Source organism: Rhopalosiphum maidis, chromosome 2 (assembly GCF_003676215.2).
Source record: "Rhopalosiphum maidis isolate BTI-1 chromosome 2, ASM367621v3, whole genome shotgun sequence".
In the NCBI taxonomy this organism is placed as follows: Eukaryota; Metazoa; Arthropoda; class Insecta; order Hemiptera; family Aphididae; genus Rhopalosiphum; species Rhopalosiphum maidis.
Window position 1 is genome coordinate 4947293 of NC_040878.1, and position 21787 is coordinate 4969079.

The 21787-nt window shown below is 25.4% G+C and overlaps 1 protein-coding gene across 1 annotated transcript; it reads right to left on the reverse strand.

The window, feature by feature from the left end:
• Positions 1–4841: 4841 nt before the first annotated feature.
• LOC113554692 lies at positions 4842–9756 on the reverse strand. The gene is made up of 7 exons (XM_026958646.1): positions 9724–9756; positions 6044–6811; positions 5827–5905; positions 5578–5677; positions 5214–5333; positions 4992–5150; positions 4842–4898 (listed from the first exon to the last, which is right to left on the reverse strand). The coding sequence occupies exons 2-7, from the start codon at positions 6792–6794 to the stop codon at positions 4842–4844; spliced, it is 1266 nt and encodes a 421-aa protein (XP_026814447.1). The 5' UTR covers positions 6795–6811; positions 9724–9756.
• Positions 9757–21787: the final 12031 nt, after the last annotated feature.

The window sequence follows — 21787 nt, forward strand, 5'->3', positions numbered from 1 at the left end:
TTAGGGATTTGAAAATTTTTCACTGGCCATCAAAATTCCAAATACATATTTACATTATTTAAAAACCAATAATATTTAACAAAAATAATAATTTACTATAATAACACATATAATGTTGTCGTAATATGTGTTATTTATTATTTGTCTGCGGGCCGGATAAAATGTGTTCGCGGGCCGCCATTTGGTGAACCATCTTTTAGATCATAATTAAATAAATAAATTAACATTTATTTTATTTTATATAATTTTAAAAGCAAAACGGAATTACATTTAAAATTCAAGATATATCAATCATACTAATTATAATAATCCATCTTTATTAATAATTAAAAAAATAAATCAATAAAAATTACAGTTAAATTTTTCTTATTATTACTTTATTTTCTTTTGTACTTAGAGCTCATATTCAACATAGCTTAAAGAAAGTTATAGCACATGATCATCACCTGGAACAAAGAAATTATTTTTTTGATTTATTATATTTTAATGAATAAAATATATATGCCTCAGTAGTCAACTATCTTTTTCTGAGATGCTAATTTGTAAACGATATAAAGTTTCAAGAATAAGGATTTTAATATTAATATTCGTATTTTATTGATTTAGTTCATGACTACAACTGTAGTGAGCCTTTCATCTAACAATTGAAAAGTAATGTTGTATTCGCGGTAAAATAAAATAAAGATGATGAAATATGTTTCATGACGTTTATTTTTATTGCAAGATATTTTAGTGTTATTTAATTGAATTATTCTAAGTGTATTAAAAAAAAAAAAAAAATGAACTAAATTTAAATGACGAATTTCAGACATAGATTGACGTGAAAGTGCTCGCGCTAACTCTGGAAAATCACGTCTGTCAGAGTCCTACTCAGAGCTCTCTTATTTAGGGGGTTTCTCCAATAATAGGTATTTCCACGTATCGTAATAAATTTTTTCTCTTATTTAACTGAATGCAGTCTCTGTGTGAACAATACTACTCTTCTACTGCGATCGTTTATGGTATCTGTATATACATTCTACAAAAATATACATACTGTACAAATAATTCATCGGCCAATTAAAGATTGTGGCGGATCACATTTCAAAATAATAATAAATACTAACCTAGTTCAAGAAGGTATAGGCATAATATATATTAAAAAAATATTATTATTACAATGTGAACATAAAAAGTAGCTTTATTATAATATATTTGTGTTATATATTAATCATTCAAACTCAATGACAAGGAATAAAGATTTAAAATATCAATATGGCTAGTGCGTGTTTATCGTGAAAACGCATATAAATAAACAGTTGTTAACGACTTACCCCAGTGTATTATGTATATTATTGTATATTATTAAAAAAAAAAAAGACGTAATTTAAAATTTAATATGACTTTTGTATGAATATTATTCGTTCTTTAAATGTCAATAAACTATAAACAATGTATGATTTACGAAATTATACTTAAATCTGTTAAAATTTTATACCTTTAATGTAATATTATACACTTTACCGGTTTATTTAAAAGCAAATAACTAATTAATAATAATAAAATCAAAACGACAATGTAACACTAAACTAAGTTTTATTTAGTACCATATAATATGTAATTATGCATGTAAAATATATCGTTTAATAATAGTTTATATTAGTAGTTTATTTAACTATTAGGTACAAGATGACATTTATATCTTTATTAATTTTTTTTTTCAATAATCATATATTTATAACTAATAACAACGTTATTGATAAGAAAAATTGTTGTAAGACATACATTTTATAAATAATACTTTATAAAATAACTAATAATATTTTATGACACTACATTTAATAATATTTAATTCCACTGTTTACGAGACACAATTATTAAACACCATTGGAATTGATATTATACGTAATAAATACATAATTCTTAAAATACCTATTATTAAAATAATTAATAAATTGAAAAATTTGGATTTTTGCGATTTTAAACGTATATAAAAAATGTGTATAAATGTATTTTTAATATTCTTTTACAGATATGAAAATGTTTACTTGTGGAATTTTGTAAATATTTAGAATTTTGAAATTGTAAATAATTTTTTAACAATGTTTATTTAAAAAAAAAACTAAAAAGCTTATTAATGTTCATTCTATAAATATAACTTTAATCAAGTTAAAACGTTTTGAACATTTTATCATTCAACGAAAATGTTAATGTACATATATATATATTATTTAGTCAACATTTCAAGTACCTATTTTTATTGTTACGTTTTTTCAAATTCAATAAAACATCAAAAATTGTTTGAGATGATATTATATTACAATCCAATTCTATATTGAAAATATAATTATTTAAATTTGAAAATTAATTTAGCCTTCTGATAGAATTTTTTTTTATCACAAAATAATTTGCTAATTTTTGTATTTCTATAAATTTTGTCAAAATTCTTATTTTAAAAGCTTAAAAATTTAGAAAACTATTGATTTTTAATATGTTTCTAATTGAGAAATAAATTACTTATAACCTGTTTTGCATCTAATTTTCAAGCATTATACCTGACTAATAAAATAAAAAATTGATTTTTTTGCAATGTTTATTGAGAACTATATAATAATATTTGTGATTTTGACACTGTGTGTTCGTCAGAAAATGTATTTCAATAACATTGAGTAAATTCCAAATGCCATTCGCTTTATAAAATTATGTAATTATTTTTTGGATCACATAGATGAAAAAACTAAATAGCTTAAACGACTTCAAGTTAATGGAAAGTTCGCTGGGCTCCAATACGTTTATATCAAATGCCATATTCTTGAAAAATCGATTTAAACACATATGCAAAGTTTTTTTCATACGATTTTGTAGTTAGATTTTAATAAAATTCGTCAAAATCGAATAAAACTGCAAACTATACTTTGTATTAAATCAATTGTTCAATAAATGTGTCATCAGAAAAGGTAAATATTAGTTATGGGCCTGGTCCTAACGCCTCTCTGATCTATTGTAATATATGGTGTTTTTAATATATAACGATGGACTATGACTATTTTTTTTTTTTTCATTAGAAAAGAGGCTTCAACAACTAAGGTTATTAGCCTTGTAGGTATTACATAATGAGTGTTACATTAATCTTAAAATATAAAATACAATTTGTAACATATAAATATTTTTGAGTCATATAAAATTTTTACATCGTGTACAATATGTTAATAGTAATGATTTATAGATTATTTATAATATTAATTTTAGTGAGGAAATTTAAAATTTTTGTGCTGTTGTCTTCATTTAGTGCTTCTTCTAGGTTTTCTGGTATCGATAGTGTGTCTCGTATATGTTGGAATGATGGACAGTCTTGGATGATATGCTGGATGAATAGGTGTTCATGGCATTCATTGCAAATAGGTGGTGGCTCTTTACTTATTAGGAATGAATGTGTCAGAAAAGAATGTCCAATTCTTAATCTGGTTAGAGCAACTTCTTGTCGTCTACTTAGGTTTTTGGGGATGTGCCACTTTTTGGTACATTTTTTAATCTTTTTTAGTTTGTTGTTAGATGGAACAGAATCCCAGTGGCTTTGCCATACCATGTTTGTTTTTTGTCTAATTGATTGTTTTATATCGTTAACTGGAATTCGGTGATTGTAGGGAGGACGATTGTTTTGGTTGCTTTATCTGCTGACATGTCGGCCATTTCATTACCAGCAATGCCCATATGTGATGGAACCCACATAAATTCAATTTTTTTTTCTAAGACTATTTATAAGTCTATTTATTACGATGAAAATTAATAAATAATAACTTTAATTATCATAACTTGATTATATTTAAAATTCACTCTCAATCGTATTTTACCAAATTAATGAATTAAAAATTAAATATAAAAATGAAATTTTTTTCTTGTTTATTCAATATTAAACTGAATAGGTATACTACTAGGTAAAACTAAAGTTTAATAATTTTAAAATATTTATCTGTATAAGTACTGTGTAATTTAATGAACTAAATATGATATTACATAACCATTCATTTAGTTAATTATTAATTTGCTTATAAAACGTATTATACAATATGTTCCGAGGTCATATGAAAGTTTCAATTAATGAAGAATTGCCTTTTAAAGAGGCTAACTTTTTTATTTTTTAAGTTATAGGCAAATCAACTTTTTTAAATAAAATCAAACCTATCACGCATTTTTTTACGTTTCTCTAGAACTTTTCAATATTTTAACATAACTTTTTTTATTCTAAAGCTATTTAATTAAACTATCAACGCACATACAAAATTATTATTATTAAGTTGAAAAAGAAAATATTATTTATCAAAAGTTAAAATTAAAAAAAAATAAATCTCGTATTACTCCAAATAATTCAATATTAAATATGGTTTTTTTGTTGTTGTTTGTGTATTGGAAGGATTGAGAGAGTGGATATAACTTTTTAGTATAATATTATACTTTTAACCAAAATACTATTCAATTTTCAATCATAAACGAACTTTTATGCGGAACATTGAAGTAATCTTATTGATATAAAAGGTAGTTATTATAATAAAATCGAATTATTTACTACCTATTTAATTAATACAATAATATCTATAGTTATTAATATGAATACAAATTACAAAGTATCTTAAACATTTGAAATTATAGAATATTTAAAAAAATCATTTTTTATGATTATCGATTAGTTATAACTTATAAGTTTATATAACTAATAAGTCATGAATTATTTTATATAATTTATAAGTGAGACAGAATTACGTTTAGGTTGCAACTAACATAGAAATATCATAATAACTAAAACAATACGTAAAGAAAAATTGTGTTTGAAAATTTGTTGATATTACTTTATCTTCTTTTTTTTTTTATTTATTTTGTATATTCAACATAGCTGATAGAACGTTGTAACATGTGATTATTACCTGAAATAATCAATAAATAATATTTATTCGAATTTGTATTATTATGTGATAATATAATACATATAATATATATTATTTTAATGATAGTATTACACTACTAAAAAATTGTAAATTGACAATTTTTCTCGGTGTTATTTTAATCATCAATTCGTTAGCACTATTCAACTGCATTGATAACAACAACATTTTTTTCGATCTTAAATTCATCGAAGTCCAATTACAACTATACATCCCAAAATGGACGGATTCCATCTGCAAAAAATATTGGATTTATAGATCAACTAAATCATGGTTTAACAACATTAACAACGTTACTTTATTATTAATGTGTTCTAGTAAATAGCAAAGGAAAAATAAAACAATTATCATGTAAACAAATGCTGTTATCAACTTGATTACACTGAGAATTGGTATAGATTCTGATGACGTCAATATCTATAATATAGACGAAAAGACGCAATAATACGTTATCAACACGGTATATTGGATTTACAGATATTCACAGGGGTGGATCTAAGCAATTCAGGAGTGGTAAAACGCCATGACCACAGTAGATACTTTTTTGTTCAGTAAAAAATTATGCTTTTTATTATTATTTATGTCAGATAAACATAGCACACTCTATAATATAAAGATCCACCCCTGTTATACATTGTCAATAAGTCTACTTTTTTTTTACCACAACTGATTCATATGTTAAAATTATGATAGACCCCGAATTCGTTATTACAGTTGTTAAAATAATAATCTTAAACGCAGAATAAAATAATTTTAATTTCCTGAAAAATAAAAAAAAATAACTAAATTAAGAACATCGTTGAACTAATTTCAACAAAGTTTTCATGACATATTATAATAAATAAAAAAAAAAACACGTAAAAAATGTCTTATAAATGGTTCTACAATGTTTAGACTAATAGGTACTAACGCGAAAAGTTTTTGTTGATCCGTCATAATTGATACTAAATCATCAAAACAGTCGTTTACATTAAAATCATTTTTGTTTTCTGAAAATATACAATTAAAATGCATCACTATTAGTTTCTAGCTTATATTATTTATTCATCGCATGATAAAATTATCCAGTCAATCATCTCACTCGGGTTCGAGGTGGCAAATAAAACTTGTTTTATCTATCGACTTACCATTATTATTTTTTGAATTCAATTTAATGTTGACATTTTCGTAAGCTCTTTTTATCATCTCATACTGAGCAATCAGAACATAGCAGACAGAAACAAAGAAGGCATCAATCATTACGGATACGTATACCATAAACGGTGCAAAAGATGATTCCATAATAAAAAATATAACATAATTATTATTATAGTCGTTTATGGTCACCGGGAACCGAAGGTTGAACATATTCTCAAGGCGTCGATTTGATTGGTTTGCGTCTTCTCCTTGTAATAAATTCAGAACTAAAGGATACAAAGTCCATTCGATAGCATTTATAAACACAAGAACACACGTGATATTTGTAATTTTTATTGATTTTTTGCGATAGTTATGGAGAATTCCTATATGTGTTTGGCAGTGTGTGCTCGTTAGAAAATTTATATCAGTAACACGGAGCAAATCCCAAATGTTATTTGCTTTGTATAAAAATACAATTATTTTAATGAAACACAGAGAAATATTCAAGCAGAAGAACATTATCTGTATATGAAAGACGACGACTGTGACACCTTCCGTCTCAGTAAAATAACCCAACAATGCATAAATTACTATACAACTAAGAACGCTGTTTATGAAATACCAAGCTAAATGGTAAACGTTGACATTGCAAACTTTTCTTGTTTTTGGATCAAATAGATGAAAAAATCGAAATAGCTTAAACAATTTCAAGTTTATGGAAACTTCCTTTGGTTCCAATAAGCTTATATCAAACGTCATTTTCGTACAGCTTTGATCTAAAAATTAATATTAAACATTTTCTAGTCAATATTAATTAATATATTACCTATAAAATAAATCGAATAAAATCGTTTTACATATAATTTTTGTTGTAAATAACTTATAGGTGCGTATTTTTAAACAATCCATGAAATTAACAAAATGGGTCAAACAGCTATTACATTGTAATACACTAGTATAGTACGTTAACAGTAACATATTATGTTCAATTTATTTATTTTTTTTTTGATCTGTTACTACAGTGGCTACCTATTTTATTAACATACCGATTTAATGTAGTCTTAAGGATAGTATATTATAATAGTAATACAATAACTTTTGCGATTTACTATAATATGTATGATCAAAATAATTAAAACGTACCCTATTTACTAAACAAATCCCTAAAGTATACAATATTATTTAAATATGTAAACAAATCAAATAAGTATCATATAACAGTAGTCGACAATTATCTGGAATAGCTCAATAGTACCTAGTGCTTTGTTCGATATGATTACTGCTACTAATAGACTTATTTTGAAATATCTAACACTGACTATCGGTAGGTCGATATATAAATTAAATATTTCATTAAACTTAACGAAAAAATGCTAGTGCGTGTTTATCGTGAAAACAATCATGAGAAAATCGAACAGTTTTCATCACCTTAAACCGGTATAGGTATTTATTACAAAGATAATAATCATTATATAATAATTAAATTAGATATTTAATATTCCATTTGTGATAATATTATTCGTTCTTTGACTATCAATAAATTATGAACAAAATATAATATATTACGTTGTGCGTAAGGCCATTACATAATAGTATAACCTATAGTTGAATATATTATAAAAAGTATACATTTTAGAGGTCTATACATTACATCTAAAACAAAAACAACATTGTGACACGAAATTCAGTTTTACTTTTTTTAAATACGATCCTATATAGATACGTATTTTTAAATCGTATAGTTTATGTATAATAATTGCGTACAAAAGTAAATATTTTTGTATTTCTATAAATTGTTTTTTTTTAATAAACATCTTATGGTCGCGCTACGGGTAAAGACGGTCGTAATTGGTCCACCGGTCGCCGGACGCATTTAATTATTAATTGTAATAATATGTAAATAAATATTATATTTACGTATAATTAATAAAGTGCCGTTCTCTCAACGTTTATACGTAACATGTGTTTGTTATTATAAACAATCGCCTACAACTGATCCAAAAAAAAATATTTCGAACGGGAATTAATATCTCGAAAAATGTTTTGTTGTTGAGATTACGGTCGTTAGTTTGTGAGTACACACGGGCGTCATATACAATGCTGTTATGTTAAAATAGTATCAGCAGTATTCCGCAGTTGTACTTCCAAGGGATAGTTCATACATCAAAATACTATTTCGAGACGAACAACACACATTTAACGCATAATATAGTGGCCCACAGACCCTCGTGGTTTCTATATTCAGCGGAAATAGTATTGACTATTTGTAGCACGAAGTATAACACGGAAGATTGTTTATGCTTGTGTTACGTGTTTTGAATTAAAGCCTATGAGTTACGTAGTTTGCAGTCTGTCATATTCAAGATGAGAAGTGGAATTGGTCGGTCGAATAATGAAAAACACGCCATGCCTCAAAGGTAATATTTGTATGCTATTCATAAGGCTATATACACATGTAAATGGTCTATGATTTAACTTTTAACAATAAAGACTTTCTAAAAGCATTAATAAATCGATTTTTTGATCGTCGTGGAATAAATGAGGTAATTTATTCAGACAACGAGACAAATTTCATTGGTGCCTGTTGACATCACCAATTAGGATTTGTACAATTTGTTTCAGTCCACTCAGCATCAAAATTAAGTAACTAAAGTTCTCTGCAGTGATAAAGGAGTTGAATAAAAATTAATACCACTGAGGTTAGGTTTAACCTGTTTGTACTTAAACCACAAGCGCAATTTGAGGGGTGCTTAGGGAATGCTTAGCACTCCCAAATTTTCAATAGATAATCGAATTTTTGACAGATTTGTCAGTTATAATATTGAGAGAGATCTAAGCAATAAAATTATAAATCATTTTGCTATGTCTTAAAGACGTATATCTTTAATATAATATTTAAATAAAAATAAATATATTTACCTGTACACTTAAATGTTTTTTTTTTTTTACTTTATTGATTTTTAATCAAGTAAGTATGGTAATTGAAATGAAAAAAGTCTTTTTTAGTGTTATTTTATTATGAACTATAAATAATTATTGATAATAAGTTAATACGATGAATGCATGAATGACGTTGTAAGGGGATGTGGGGGGCAAAGCCCTCACAGGTCATGTTGGTCAACATAACTATAACACTCCCATAAATTTAGCCCAAATTGCGCCTATTGCTCAAACCCTTTCAAACTTTATTTAACTCACAAAGTAAAAGGGCTGGATATATGTTTAGCCGCCCACCATGAAAATTTAAAACCAAATTTTCTCATTTGTTTGTACTATTTTGTGCTTTATCTCTTCCCTAGATATACAACTTTGAAAGTTTGGGCTGAAATTTACTCCCGGAGTCCCGGCCACTACCATTTCTAAAAGAAATTATCTTGTCTTGCGAATCTGACTGTTATCTGTCCACATTATCAGTTTCAGTGTTAGTTTCAATTTTACTGATATAGTTTTCTATTTTTCCCGATCATTGAGAAGTTTTAGAAAAATAAAGTAATATTATATACTTTTAACCGAAATAATATTCGATTTTAAATCATAAATAAATAAAACATAGTTTGAGAAAATTATTTTGGAGATTATCAACTAGTTATATGTTTATAACGTGTTTTTTTATATAATTATAAGTGGGACAGAATGACGTTTAAATGAAAACTAACATAGATATATTATAATGATAATTTAAACGTACCTTATTCATTAAATGATTTCCCAGAGTTAAATATTATATTCAATGTTTTTAAACTTTAATTGAATTATATGATCAATTAATATTTTTGACGATAGAACGTGATTCAATAATTAGCATACAACGATAGTAAATTGTTATCTGGAATAGCTCATCGATACCATGTTTAATATCCAGTGTCCATACTGATACTAAACGGTGTATTTTAAAGTTTCTATAACATTGACTATCAGTAGGTAGGTATAGAAATTAAAAATTGCCACTGTTAAAACAAGCACGAAAATAAAATTCTATATTGTATAATTAGTTCATTCATTAATCATAAAAATTTTAAAGACAAGGAAAAAGGATTTAAAATATTAATATCCGTAATATTAGTGCGTGTCTATCGCTAAAATTAATAATATGAATAGTTGTTAACTACTTAATTAAGTATGTGTATATTTAATAAAATAAAAACCTATTTAATATAAAATTTAAAATTTAAAATTACTTTAGTCTGAAGATTATTCGTTATTTTGTTCTTTGAATATCAATAAACTATTTAACTATATACGACATTAAACTTAAATCCTGTATGATCAATATATATTGTTGACGATATAGAACGTGATTATGTAAATAGCATACAACGGTCAACGATAGTCGATTATTATTTGGATTAGCTCGTTGGTAACTGATATTAAAAGGTGCATTTTGAAGTTTATAAATACCAATCAGTAGATAGGTATAGGAATTAAAAAATTGTAACGTTGTATCAATAAAGAGTAGAAAAATAAAATGCTAGGTAAGTATATCGTATAGTTTTTTTCATATATTAATCATTAAAACTTTGAAGACAATGATTAGTGTATAATTCTATGTATCAACTTTACTATTAATACAATCGAACTTGGTCAATTCTAAGTCGAAGCTAAAAGTCTGATTTAACCAAATCTGACAGTAGGTATTTTTAAAGACTACCGTTGAATTGGCTCCCTTAACTGTAAAATATTATTATTTTACAAGGGGTTTTCATATTATATGCGTAAAAATACGTGCAAAATACAGAAATAGATCAATATTTAACGTATATATATATTTAAATTGCCATTTCTAAATTCACAACCAGTTAGGGATTGCTTTTCCAACGAATTAGCTGAAATATAGCGTATCAATGAAAAACGTACATTTAATGATTATTTAGAAGAAAATTATATTAATAATTATTCATCGTTTTTCACTAGAAATGTAGGCAGTAAAAAGCAATACAATTTAGCGGACAACTAGTTCATGCGAATCTTTTCATTCCAAATTTAATTCAGAATTTTACTGCAAGACATTCAAATATTAAATTCAACTTTATATATATATATATATATATTATTTTATAATATTCAAATTAATAAAAAAATTACTATAAGAATTTCCAATATATTTAAATGTCACCGTAAAGAAACTAGTGATAAAATAACATTTTTGGAATATAAAATTCGAACATATGACACTGGTGTAAATTCAAAATCTTATTACGTTTAGGTATAAAAAAGTGGGGTGGGCACAATCGTGTTTCACCAGGTTGGTAAATTATTCATTGTTCAGTAACCATACCAATACTAAACAGTGCATTTTAAAGTTTTGATATTAAAGTGAATTGATCTATCATAAAATTTAAAAGTAAGACTAGTATCTAGAACACCACATAGCTTTTGTTGATATTATTATTGGTTAATAAGTTAAGATCATATTAAAATGACAAGTTTCAAAAGATCATAACTTACTTAAAAATAATGATAATATTCATAAAAGTCTAATTGGGGCCCTAGTTAAAAATCATACCTTTATATTTTATAACAGGTCAATTCACTCTAATATCAAAACTATCAGCACAAACTGATGAACAAAAAATTTCCATGCCGTACTTGTGTAAGACTGAGACCACAGATGTGGGTACTACGTTTCAATCAAAATATTATTATATAACACAGACATAAATATAGTGTGCATTAACATTAGTTCGAGAGGCGTGGAAGAAGTATGTTATTTTATAATTATAATTATGTTTGTACTTATTTTCGATATCATTAACGATGGCTTACTCCTTAGATAAAAATATTGATATAGAAATAAGCATTACTACAGTGGTTACAATGTTTTAATGTTCCGAGGGTGTGACTTGATCATATAAAGTTCACATTGTGTACATTGTCAGACTTAATTTATTCGTTATGAATCATAACTTATGATTAACAAACTATAGTAATACTTATGTGTTTATATAATAGTAAGGAAACAAAAATCGTAAATACGCACAAATTACCCACGGCCACAGCTCCGTAATAATATCGTTAAACTTAAAATACTAATTTTTGTTCACAATTTATGTATATGCTTGATGCGTCAATAGTTATATAATTCGAAAAAAAACAACTGCACTGAAATATACAAAGACTTAATAATTGAGTGTGAGATACATAGATATCGAGAAAAAGTCCAAACATATGAAACGAAAAATGTAAAAGACAGAACCGATGTAGAGTTGACTACCGTTATCCGTGTAAATATAAAAGTAACTGCACATATAACTATTAATATTATAAGTACCAACCTATTTAAAATGATTCAACAAGCAAGTTCATTCTCATTTGTCATTAAGTTATTAGTTTATCAAATACTATAGTAATATGATATAATTAAAAAATTTATTTTACAGATTTTGACTATTTCATAAAAATTATAATTGTAAACTCTTTGTATTAAAATGCGCTTACAATAATTGATACTTAATAAAAATATCAATTATCAATAAAGCTATTTGTTTTTGAATTTCTAACGAAAATTGGTTGCATTCCGATTTCACTGAAATTTCATTTTTGTTAATTCACGACTATTGAAAAATCTAAAAAAAGAACGAATAATATGTAATTTTATCGAATAATCTACCACTTAATTTAGCTGATATATATAATGTTAGAATGTATTAATAATAACATAAATTGTATTTGTCATTATTACAAAATAATACAAACATGTGAAATCGTAGAATATAGAATAATAATATACATTAGAAAATTAAATTGGAGATTTATGATTAGCCATACCTCGTAACTTATTAGTAAGTTTTAAAACCTGTTACTTATTGTATATAATTGTATAACTTAAACAGAAATGAATTTAGAATCCATATATCATAGAAATATTGTTTAAGAAAATAATATTAATAAATTATCATCATATTCATTAATAATCAAAATTATAAATAAATTTAAATTACGGTTGAAATTATTTAAAGACATTACATTATCTTCTTTAAATTGTATTGTAGAATAATTTAATATATCCTTTTATAATAAATAAAAGAATGACTGGCACTCTTTATTTTCCCAATTTATGACGACACTTTTTAACTGTTTTCCAATTTAGAACGTCATATAATAATTGGCATACAATGAACTTCGATTATTATCTAGAATAACTGGTTGATACCTTGTTCATTATTCAGTAGAGTAGATAGGAAGAGGAAATACAAAAATTAAATTATTCTTACAAAGAGCATGAAAAGAAATTTCTAACTATATTCCATATTTATATCATAGAAAAATCATTAAAATTACAATGACAAAAAAATACGATATAAAATATTTATACCCGTTTCACTATAGTGCGTGTCTATCGTGAAACCTGAGGTTACGTCTTAACCCAGTACAGGTATATTTAATAATAAAAAAAAAAATAGACCTAATATAAAATTCAAATTAAAAATTTAGTGCAACATTTTTGATAAAAATAGTTTAAACGTACATTATTTAATAAATTAATTTTCTATAGTATAAAATTATGTTCAAGGTTAGTATAATTTAATTTTATGATATTATAAAAAATATTTTAGAGAATAGAACTTGATTTAGTAAGTAGCATACAGCGGTAGCCGATTATCTACAATCTAGATTAGTTCGTTGGTACCTTGTTCATTGTTCAGAATCCATACCGATATTGAAAGATGTATTTTGAAATTTCTAACAATAGCTATCAACAGATATTTATTGGAATTAAAAATGCCATACTTAAACGAGTATGAACAAAAATGTATATATTTATGTCATCGGGGGTGTATCCAGAATCATTTTTCAAAATTATTTTAACATGTAAAAAGTATTATACAATCAGTGGTCTGTACCTTAGGAATTTGAAATTCTGTTAATTAATGGGAGGGGTTTGGATTCGACCCTTTATGTACGTCCTTCAATATCATATATTAGTCACGAAAACTTCAATGACAAGGAATTATGGATTAAAATATTTATAACCATCGAACTAATGCATTTTTATTTAGAAAACTGTGAAAAATGAACAGCTGTTAACATTTTAACAAAGTTTATTAATTAAAAAGTAAAGGATCTGAAATTGATTGCGACTTTCGTCTAACTATTATGCTTTCTACAAATCTGTTAAAATTAGTTATCTATTATAGTTTAATATATCATTATAATATAATAATCAATAATTATATACGCCTTACGGGTTTATTTAAAAGAAACATTAATTGGTAATAAAAAAATTAAAACAGCAGTGTAACATTACACCAAATTTTATTTATTTTTAATTACCATGTCAATCTGTAATTATATATATTAAAATTGTATCTTGCGTACAAGACAAAATATATGTATATATATTGTACTATATTGTGCTATAGCTGCTATTAAGTAAAAAACATTATTATAAGAAATAATTTTTCTAAAATAAGCTTTTACAACATTAAATTATATAAGATAGAACTTCATAATATCCCACTTTTGAACACGTTACCTGATATCATAGGTAATACTGAAAATTGCTATAACAAACAAAATTTTAGGCATTTTTAATAAATTAAAATTTTTAAGTATTAAATTTTCAAGAATTTTTATTCAGTGATTAAGTTATTTATTGAAAATTATAGAAAATAATTTAAAAAGTTGAGATTTATCATGCTTATAAATAGTTAAAAAAGTGTTCAATATTTTTGAAAACTTCCTGAGTAGTATACAGTATCAAACATACATAGAAATTCTCCATAAATATAAAAACAAATCAATAAAAATTACAAATATCATAAGTGGCTTAGAAATTATGAACTGTATCTTCTAGTCCAGTGGTTCCCAACCTTTTTCATTCAACGTCCCTCTTGTAATTTTACTGAAATCTCATTCCCCCTTCCTTAAAATATTAGTTTAGGGGATTTTTTTTTGTGAGCGGTACAAATAAATCGTACAAAATAACTATATATTATACATTATACAACTATTTACTTTTATTATTTTCATCATTATAAAAAATTATTGAATATAAAATATAAATAATATAAGTAAATTTAATGAGTAATTTGAGACTGTTTTTTCTTACCTTTTTCTAAAACTAATATAGTGATTTCAATTTTACATATTGTAAAATAACATAATTTTTTTCGTAATTTCATCATCACTATATCCCCCACCCTCGGTTAAGAACAGCTGCTCTAGTGCTACTGTAGTTACAAATAGAGGATTGTATTGTAATGCTTCTGTTATACATGCACGTAGTTACTGAAGTCTTCTTTATTTCTCTCTACTTTGTTATGATTGCTCAACATGAAATAATCAAAAGGGCTTACGAAAATGTCAACAGTGAAATGAAATCCAAAAACAATAAAGGTAAATCGATAGAAATAACAATTTATTTATTTTCAACTGTAATCTTGAATATGTAAGTAATTTTTTTTACATGGTGAATAAGTAATAAAATCTATTGCCTAAATAATTATTATGAATTTAAATTGTATATTTTCAGAAAACTAAAATGATTAGAACGTAAACGATTTTTTTGATGATTTAGTATCAATTATGAAGGATCAACAAAAACAATTCAAGTTAGTACCTAAAGTTTAAAATATGTTTTGGAATCATCATAAGACATTTGTTTTTATATCTATTTGTTTATTGTTTATTATATGTGATGAAAACCTAGTTGAAATTAATTTCACGATATTTTTAATTTTAATATTTACTTCATTTTCCAGGAAGTTAAAATTATTTCATTCAACGTATAAGTTTATAATTGTATCGAATGTCGTAGCATATTCAAGGTCTATCGTTATCTTAACATATGAATCTGCTGTGATAATACAAACTTAATGTATCAAATAAAAAAGGAAATCCCGGGTGGATCTATGATTATTTTATAGAGGGTGTTAGGATTATTATTTTTTCAAACTCTTATCTGTCACAAAATAATAATAAACAGTATAGTTTCATACCGGACAAAAATAAATGTTAACAATAGCTATTAATGTAGGGGTGTTGTTTAATATGTTCATAGCTATAAAGCTCCAGTATCTTCCTTGAACTAGACCTCTGTGTATGCCTATAAATAAATATGTCTTCTTTTTTTAACAGTGTTAACAGATGATTACGTATTTATTTTTATATAGATATTTAATTCATCGGAATCTATACCAGTTCTTAGTGTAATCAAGTTGAAATCATCATTTGTAAATGTGTTTATTATTTTACTTATCATTTGTTTTTTATCGGAACGCGTTAATAATAATGTAATGCGATCGCTGTTTAGATCTAATTTAGTTTGTTTATAAATGCAATATTTTTTTTTTTTTTGCAGTTAGAATCCGTTCGATTTTGGATAAATAGTTGTAATTGGATTTCGATGAGTTTAAGTTTGAAAAAAATATTGTTGTTATCAATGCAGTTGAATAAGGAATAACGCTAATGAATTGATGATTAAAATAACACCAAGAAAAATTGTCAACCAGGAAGGATATATAACTACTAAGAGAACATGTAATATAATATTATATTATAATAATATTATGTTATAATACACATAATAAAACAAATTGGAATAAATAAAATGTAAGTTATGAGTTGAAAAAATGACATATCTATATGTCAGTTGCAATCTAAACGTAATTCTGTCTCACTTATCAATTATATAAAATAAGTTATGAAATTAGATATTAGTGTTATTAATAATTAGTATCATTAAAATGGATTTTGCAAAATATTCTATTCTATATCTATAATAATTACACATTTATATGTGTTACTTTGTAATTAGTATTATTATTTATAATTAAAGTCATTAGGTATTTTAATTAATAATACGTCATATGTTGAATAGCCATTAACCAAGTGTATTAGGTAGTATGATATATTTATTGTATTAATACTTGAGTGTGTTTAACAAATAACTTCAATTAAACCATATTATAATGCATCTGATCGAATGATTACACAATTAGTGTTAACCGCAATATCCAGTGGATGTACTTATAAATAATATATTATTTTACATATACAAAAACAGGTACCTCCCATTTATAAATTGCATAGGTCCTCACGAATCATATAGTTGGCATTGTGCATAACGTCAGTATTTGTATCTTAGTTATGATTTACATATCATATTATATACTTATGTAGTTACATAATAGGGAGGAATCAATATACGTATTATATATACATACGCGAGTCAGACAACAAATTACTTCAATAATTAAACTATACAATGAAGCCGATCGACTGATCGTTTAGTGTGTACAACAGTTCGGCGAATACAGAGAACTTTTTTTTATATAAATATTAAATATGTATACCTAAGTGAGACAGAATTACGTTAAAAATCCGTCTATTATTATAGCTATACCATAAGTATATAGAAAATAATTAAATAAACTATCATTATTAATAATTAAAATAATAAAATAAATCAAAATGACTTGAAATTTTGTTGATATTACTTCATCTTCTTTTCATTTAGAGCCTATATTCAACATAATCGAGAAAATGTTATAGCATGTGATTAACATTAATACCTGAAATTAAGAAATCGTTTTTAATTAATTACAAGACAATTATTATTATTGTAAATCATCTTATGTTTCTATTAACGTTTTAGTATTGTTGTATGAAATAGTTTTTTTAACAAATACTTGTTATAAAAAAAAAGTTTGATGACACTAATTTTTTTTAAGGTTCAACTTTTCTTTTAATAATACACTATTATTGAACTATTTAATTAATACAGCTATATAATACTTGAGATTTAAAATATTATTAAAGTAATATGGTTCTTTGGTTTTTAATTTTAAAAACGGACTTATTCTCTTTTTGCAGTCAGCGAATTATTCACGCCGGTTGTGTGGGTGGTTCTAGAGTCAACAAGTGACAAAAAAGTATATAATTCAGTCGTATATTGTGTGCATGTATACTGTGTACATAATACAAAGAACACATTGGATGATTGAAGATTGTTCTGCATGACATCATAAAATAAAAATTAATACCTACTAACTAAATTTAACCAGGTAGGGGTTAGTAGGCCACTTCTGCGTGTTCGTCCATTTTTCCCGTATTTTTATTCTTATCTTTCTACTCGAGAGCTGCCTATCCGTTATTATAATATTATATCCTAACGCAGTTTTCTTTCGAATCATATCTCTTGACATTTCGATCATATTTGTAAATTGTAAACAATAATTGTTATTGTAACGATAGTATCACAAAGCTGTGGATAATTATTCTCGTGTACTAGCAATGTTTTTGTTTCCTTTCTATTATATAATTGCATAGATATATAATATGGTTTGTAAATCATAACGAACATACAAATTCTGACATTATACACAACGTCAACTCTATATTAATTGTGAGACTCCGTGCAGTTGATAAATGCTGCAGGCATTCAAGTCTCTCCCAGTGCTCGAACTGGGAAAAATTAAGTAGATGAGCTCAATCCAACGATTTAAAAACTGTATTCCAAGTGCAAAACAACTTAATACAGAACCGAGGGGCGGGGCTTTGCCCCCCTTTGCCGACCTTACTTATATTTTGAATAGCGTTTTTCAACTACACGGATATTTTAATTTTACCTTCGTACTAGTCTTCAGAACAAATATGTACAATACATTATACGAAAAGAAAATACTACCTATATTATATTTACATAAAATAATTATTTCATTCATTAATCATTAAAACTTCAAAAACATGGAATAAGTATTAAAATATTAATATTTATGTATAGCTAGTAAGTATTTCCACGTAGAATACTAGAATGTATAAAATAATTTGATATTTATGTTGGAAAATGTGAAATATATTATTTAACTGACTACTAATTTATGTATTAAATTACAGCACAAAAAATAACTCCTAAATGATGCAAATCAATTATTAGATCATTAAAAAATAAAATATTTTACATAATTTCTTCATAGTTCAAATATATTAACAACCCATATTACAGAATAAGTGTATGTACTCGACACAAATGTTCAAGCCTTCTTCTGTGCTGGTCGTTTTTTGTTTTTAGAGAAGACGGGACAAGCAATCAAACATCAACAAAAATCTCATCTTTATCGTATTATGTTTTTTCCTATAATATACTGTACTTTAAACCGCAAATACACAATTATCCATTATCTTTGTAATTGCGCGTTTAATTAAAACGTTTAAACATTTTTTGTCGATGACAAACCAATAATATATTATAAGTAATACGTTCAAAATCCAGAACCATTCCACTTCTGCAGGAGTAAAATGCAGACAAACATTGAGACCTGCGTGTCATGTGTAGTGTATAATATGTATTATTATATTTCTAAAAGAAATTTTTATTGACAGAAAAATCAAAACACTATCATGAAATACACTCACGAATCAATAGGTGTAACCAGAGCTGGTGCACAGCGCGTAAAGGTATGATGTTATTTAATTTTAAGAATAAAAAAATGTTTCTATTTATTCTCGGTATCTATGGAGATGAAGTTATACCTAACTGAATATATTTATAAACGACAAAGGACTGAGACCAGTGGACCATTGGTTATAACGTCTTAGACATCGGAGGTGTGCCTTTGGAAACTGTAATTTATAAATTATACAAGGCCTCACAATTCATAGCAAGTCAACTCTGTGTAGAATAGCTGTGTTTGTATATTCATTATGATTCACAGAAAATAATATTATATAATTATTTATTTACATAACAGACAAAAAACAAATATACCGCATTAAATGCGAAATACCCGTATCTCATTACAATAATAATTATGTTTAGATCACAACTAACATAGAACAAAAATATATCGTTAATATTTAAAATAATAAACAAATCAAAATTATGGTTGAAATTTTGTTGATGTTAATATATCATTTGTCTATATTTTTATTTAGATTGTGTATTCAACATAGCTGATAGAACGTTATATTTTAGTCATTACTAAAAGATTAACTCGTAACATCAGCTGGCACAAAACTTTATACACTGATTTTCAAAATAATTAATTAGATTGATAATGTACAATTATATGTTATACTCACTTTATTGTTTGCTTGGATTCGTTGCTGTAATGATTATAGTTACCTATTTACAAATATACATCAGTACACTATTTAAATGAGTTATGTGATCATTGTGATTTAATACTTTACTTGTATATATTTAAACGATTAAACAAATATAATGTGTACCTACGTACCTTATTTACTAAACGATCCCTTAGATTATAATATTAATTATATTCAATTTTTGTAAACTTTATTTTCATTAATTTTTTCAACAAATATTTTTGACGAAAGAACTTGCATTAATAATAAGCGATTATCAACGGGAATAGCTCATCGGCACCTTGTTCGTAATTCAGTATACAAGCTAAAAGAAATATTTTGAAGTATCTACTTAATAATACTTACTAACACTGATTAGGTGGGAGTATTGAAAAAATTTCATTATTGTTACAACATGCAAGAAAAAAATGTTATTTTGTATAATTATCTCACGAAATAATGATTAAAACTTCAAATTCAAGGAATAACGATTAAAATATTAATATCTCTTTAGCTAGTGTGTGTTTATCATAAAAACTGATGATGAAAAATTAAATAGTTATTTAGATTTTAATCCAAAGAAGGTACTTATAACAAATTGAACTAATACAATTTTTTGTCAATAACATTAATATACCAACAACATATTATAATACGCTTACATCAAAATCCGGAACCATACAACTATTCCAACTCCTGCAAGAGTAAAGTATAGGCAAACACTAAGACTTGTTTATCGTGTGTAATGTACAATAATATGTATTAAGTATTATATTTTTAAAAAAAAATTTGTATTAGCAGTAAAATCAAAATACTATTATGAAATACAGTCACTAATCTATAAGTGTTTATCAGGCTGGTGCATGGAGGAATTGTGTTATTTCATTATATAAAAATAAAATAATGTTTGTACTTATTCGCGATAGGTATTTATGGAGATGGCGTTTTCTTATGTACTGAAAATAATGATAAACGACTAAGGATTGAGAGAGTAGTTATAACGTTTTAGTGTTTAGGGGTGTAGCTTTGATGACTGTCGTTAATAAATTGCACGGGGCCTCGCAAATCGTAGCAAGAGTTGGCGTTGTGTATAATGAGTAATGACAGTATAAGTATATTCGTTATGATTTACAGACAATAATATTAAATACTTATTTCGTTATATAATAGACAACAAAAATATTGAATAAAATTTGAAATACCCGCAGCTCGTAACAATAATAATTATTGTTCACAATTTACGTGTAATGTGCTCATGGCAAAATAGATATAATTTGAAAAAAAAACACTCCATTAAAATATAAATATAATAAGTACTACCTCTATATAGTAATGATTCTGCTGCTCACAGGTATAAAGATAGGAATAAAAACACGGGAGACCGGTAAACAATGGGAGCATTTGAATGGAAAAAATGGAAAAATTAGAATTAAACAATATATGATGTATAATTGACTACCGTTTTACATTTAAATATAAAACAAACTATTTGCAAATAAAAAAAAAAAAAAACGATATAATATATAAGTATACATAGAATTCGTAAAGAAAACTCATCCTTGTTTGTCATTCAATAGTGAATTACAATGTACTACAACTCATGTCTTATAGTTTTTTTATATTTGAATAATTTAATATTATTGATATAGAGATTTTGATTTCTTTTAACAAAATTATAATTTTAATGCTTTTGTGTAGAAAATGCTTTAATAATAATTAACAAT

Coding starts and splice junctions, on each gene's coding strand:
- LOC113554692 (XM_026958646.1), bottom strand. CDS start 6,794: ATGACGTTTGATATAAGCTTATTGGAACCAAAGGAAGTTTCCATAAAC. Junction 5,678..5,826: donor GATCAACAAAAACTTTTCGC/GTTAGTACCTAT, acceptor TTTATTTTTCAG/GAAATTAAAATTATTTTATT. Junction 4,899..4,991: donor ATTTACAATTTTTTAGTAGT/GTAATACTATCA, acceptor TGATTATTTCAG/GTAATAATCACATGTTACAA.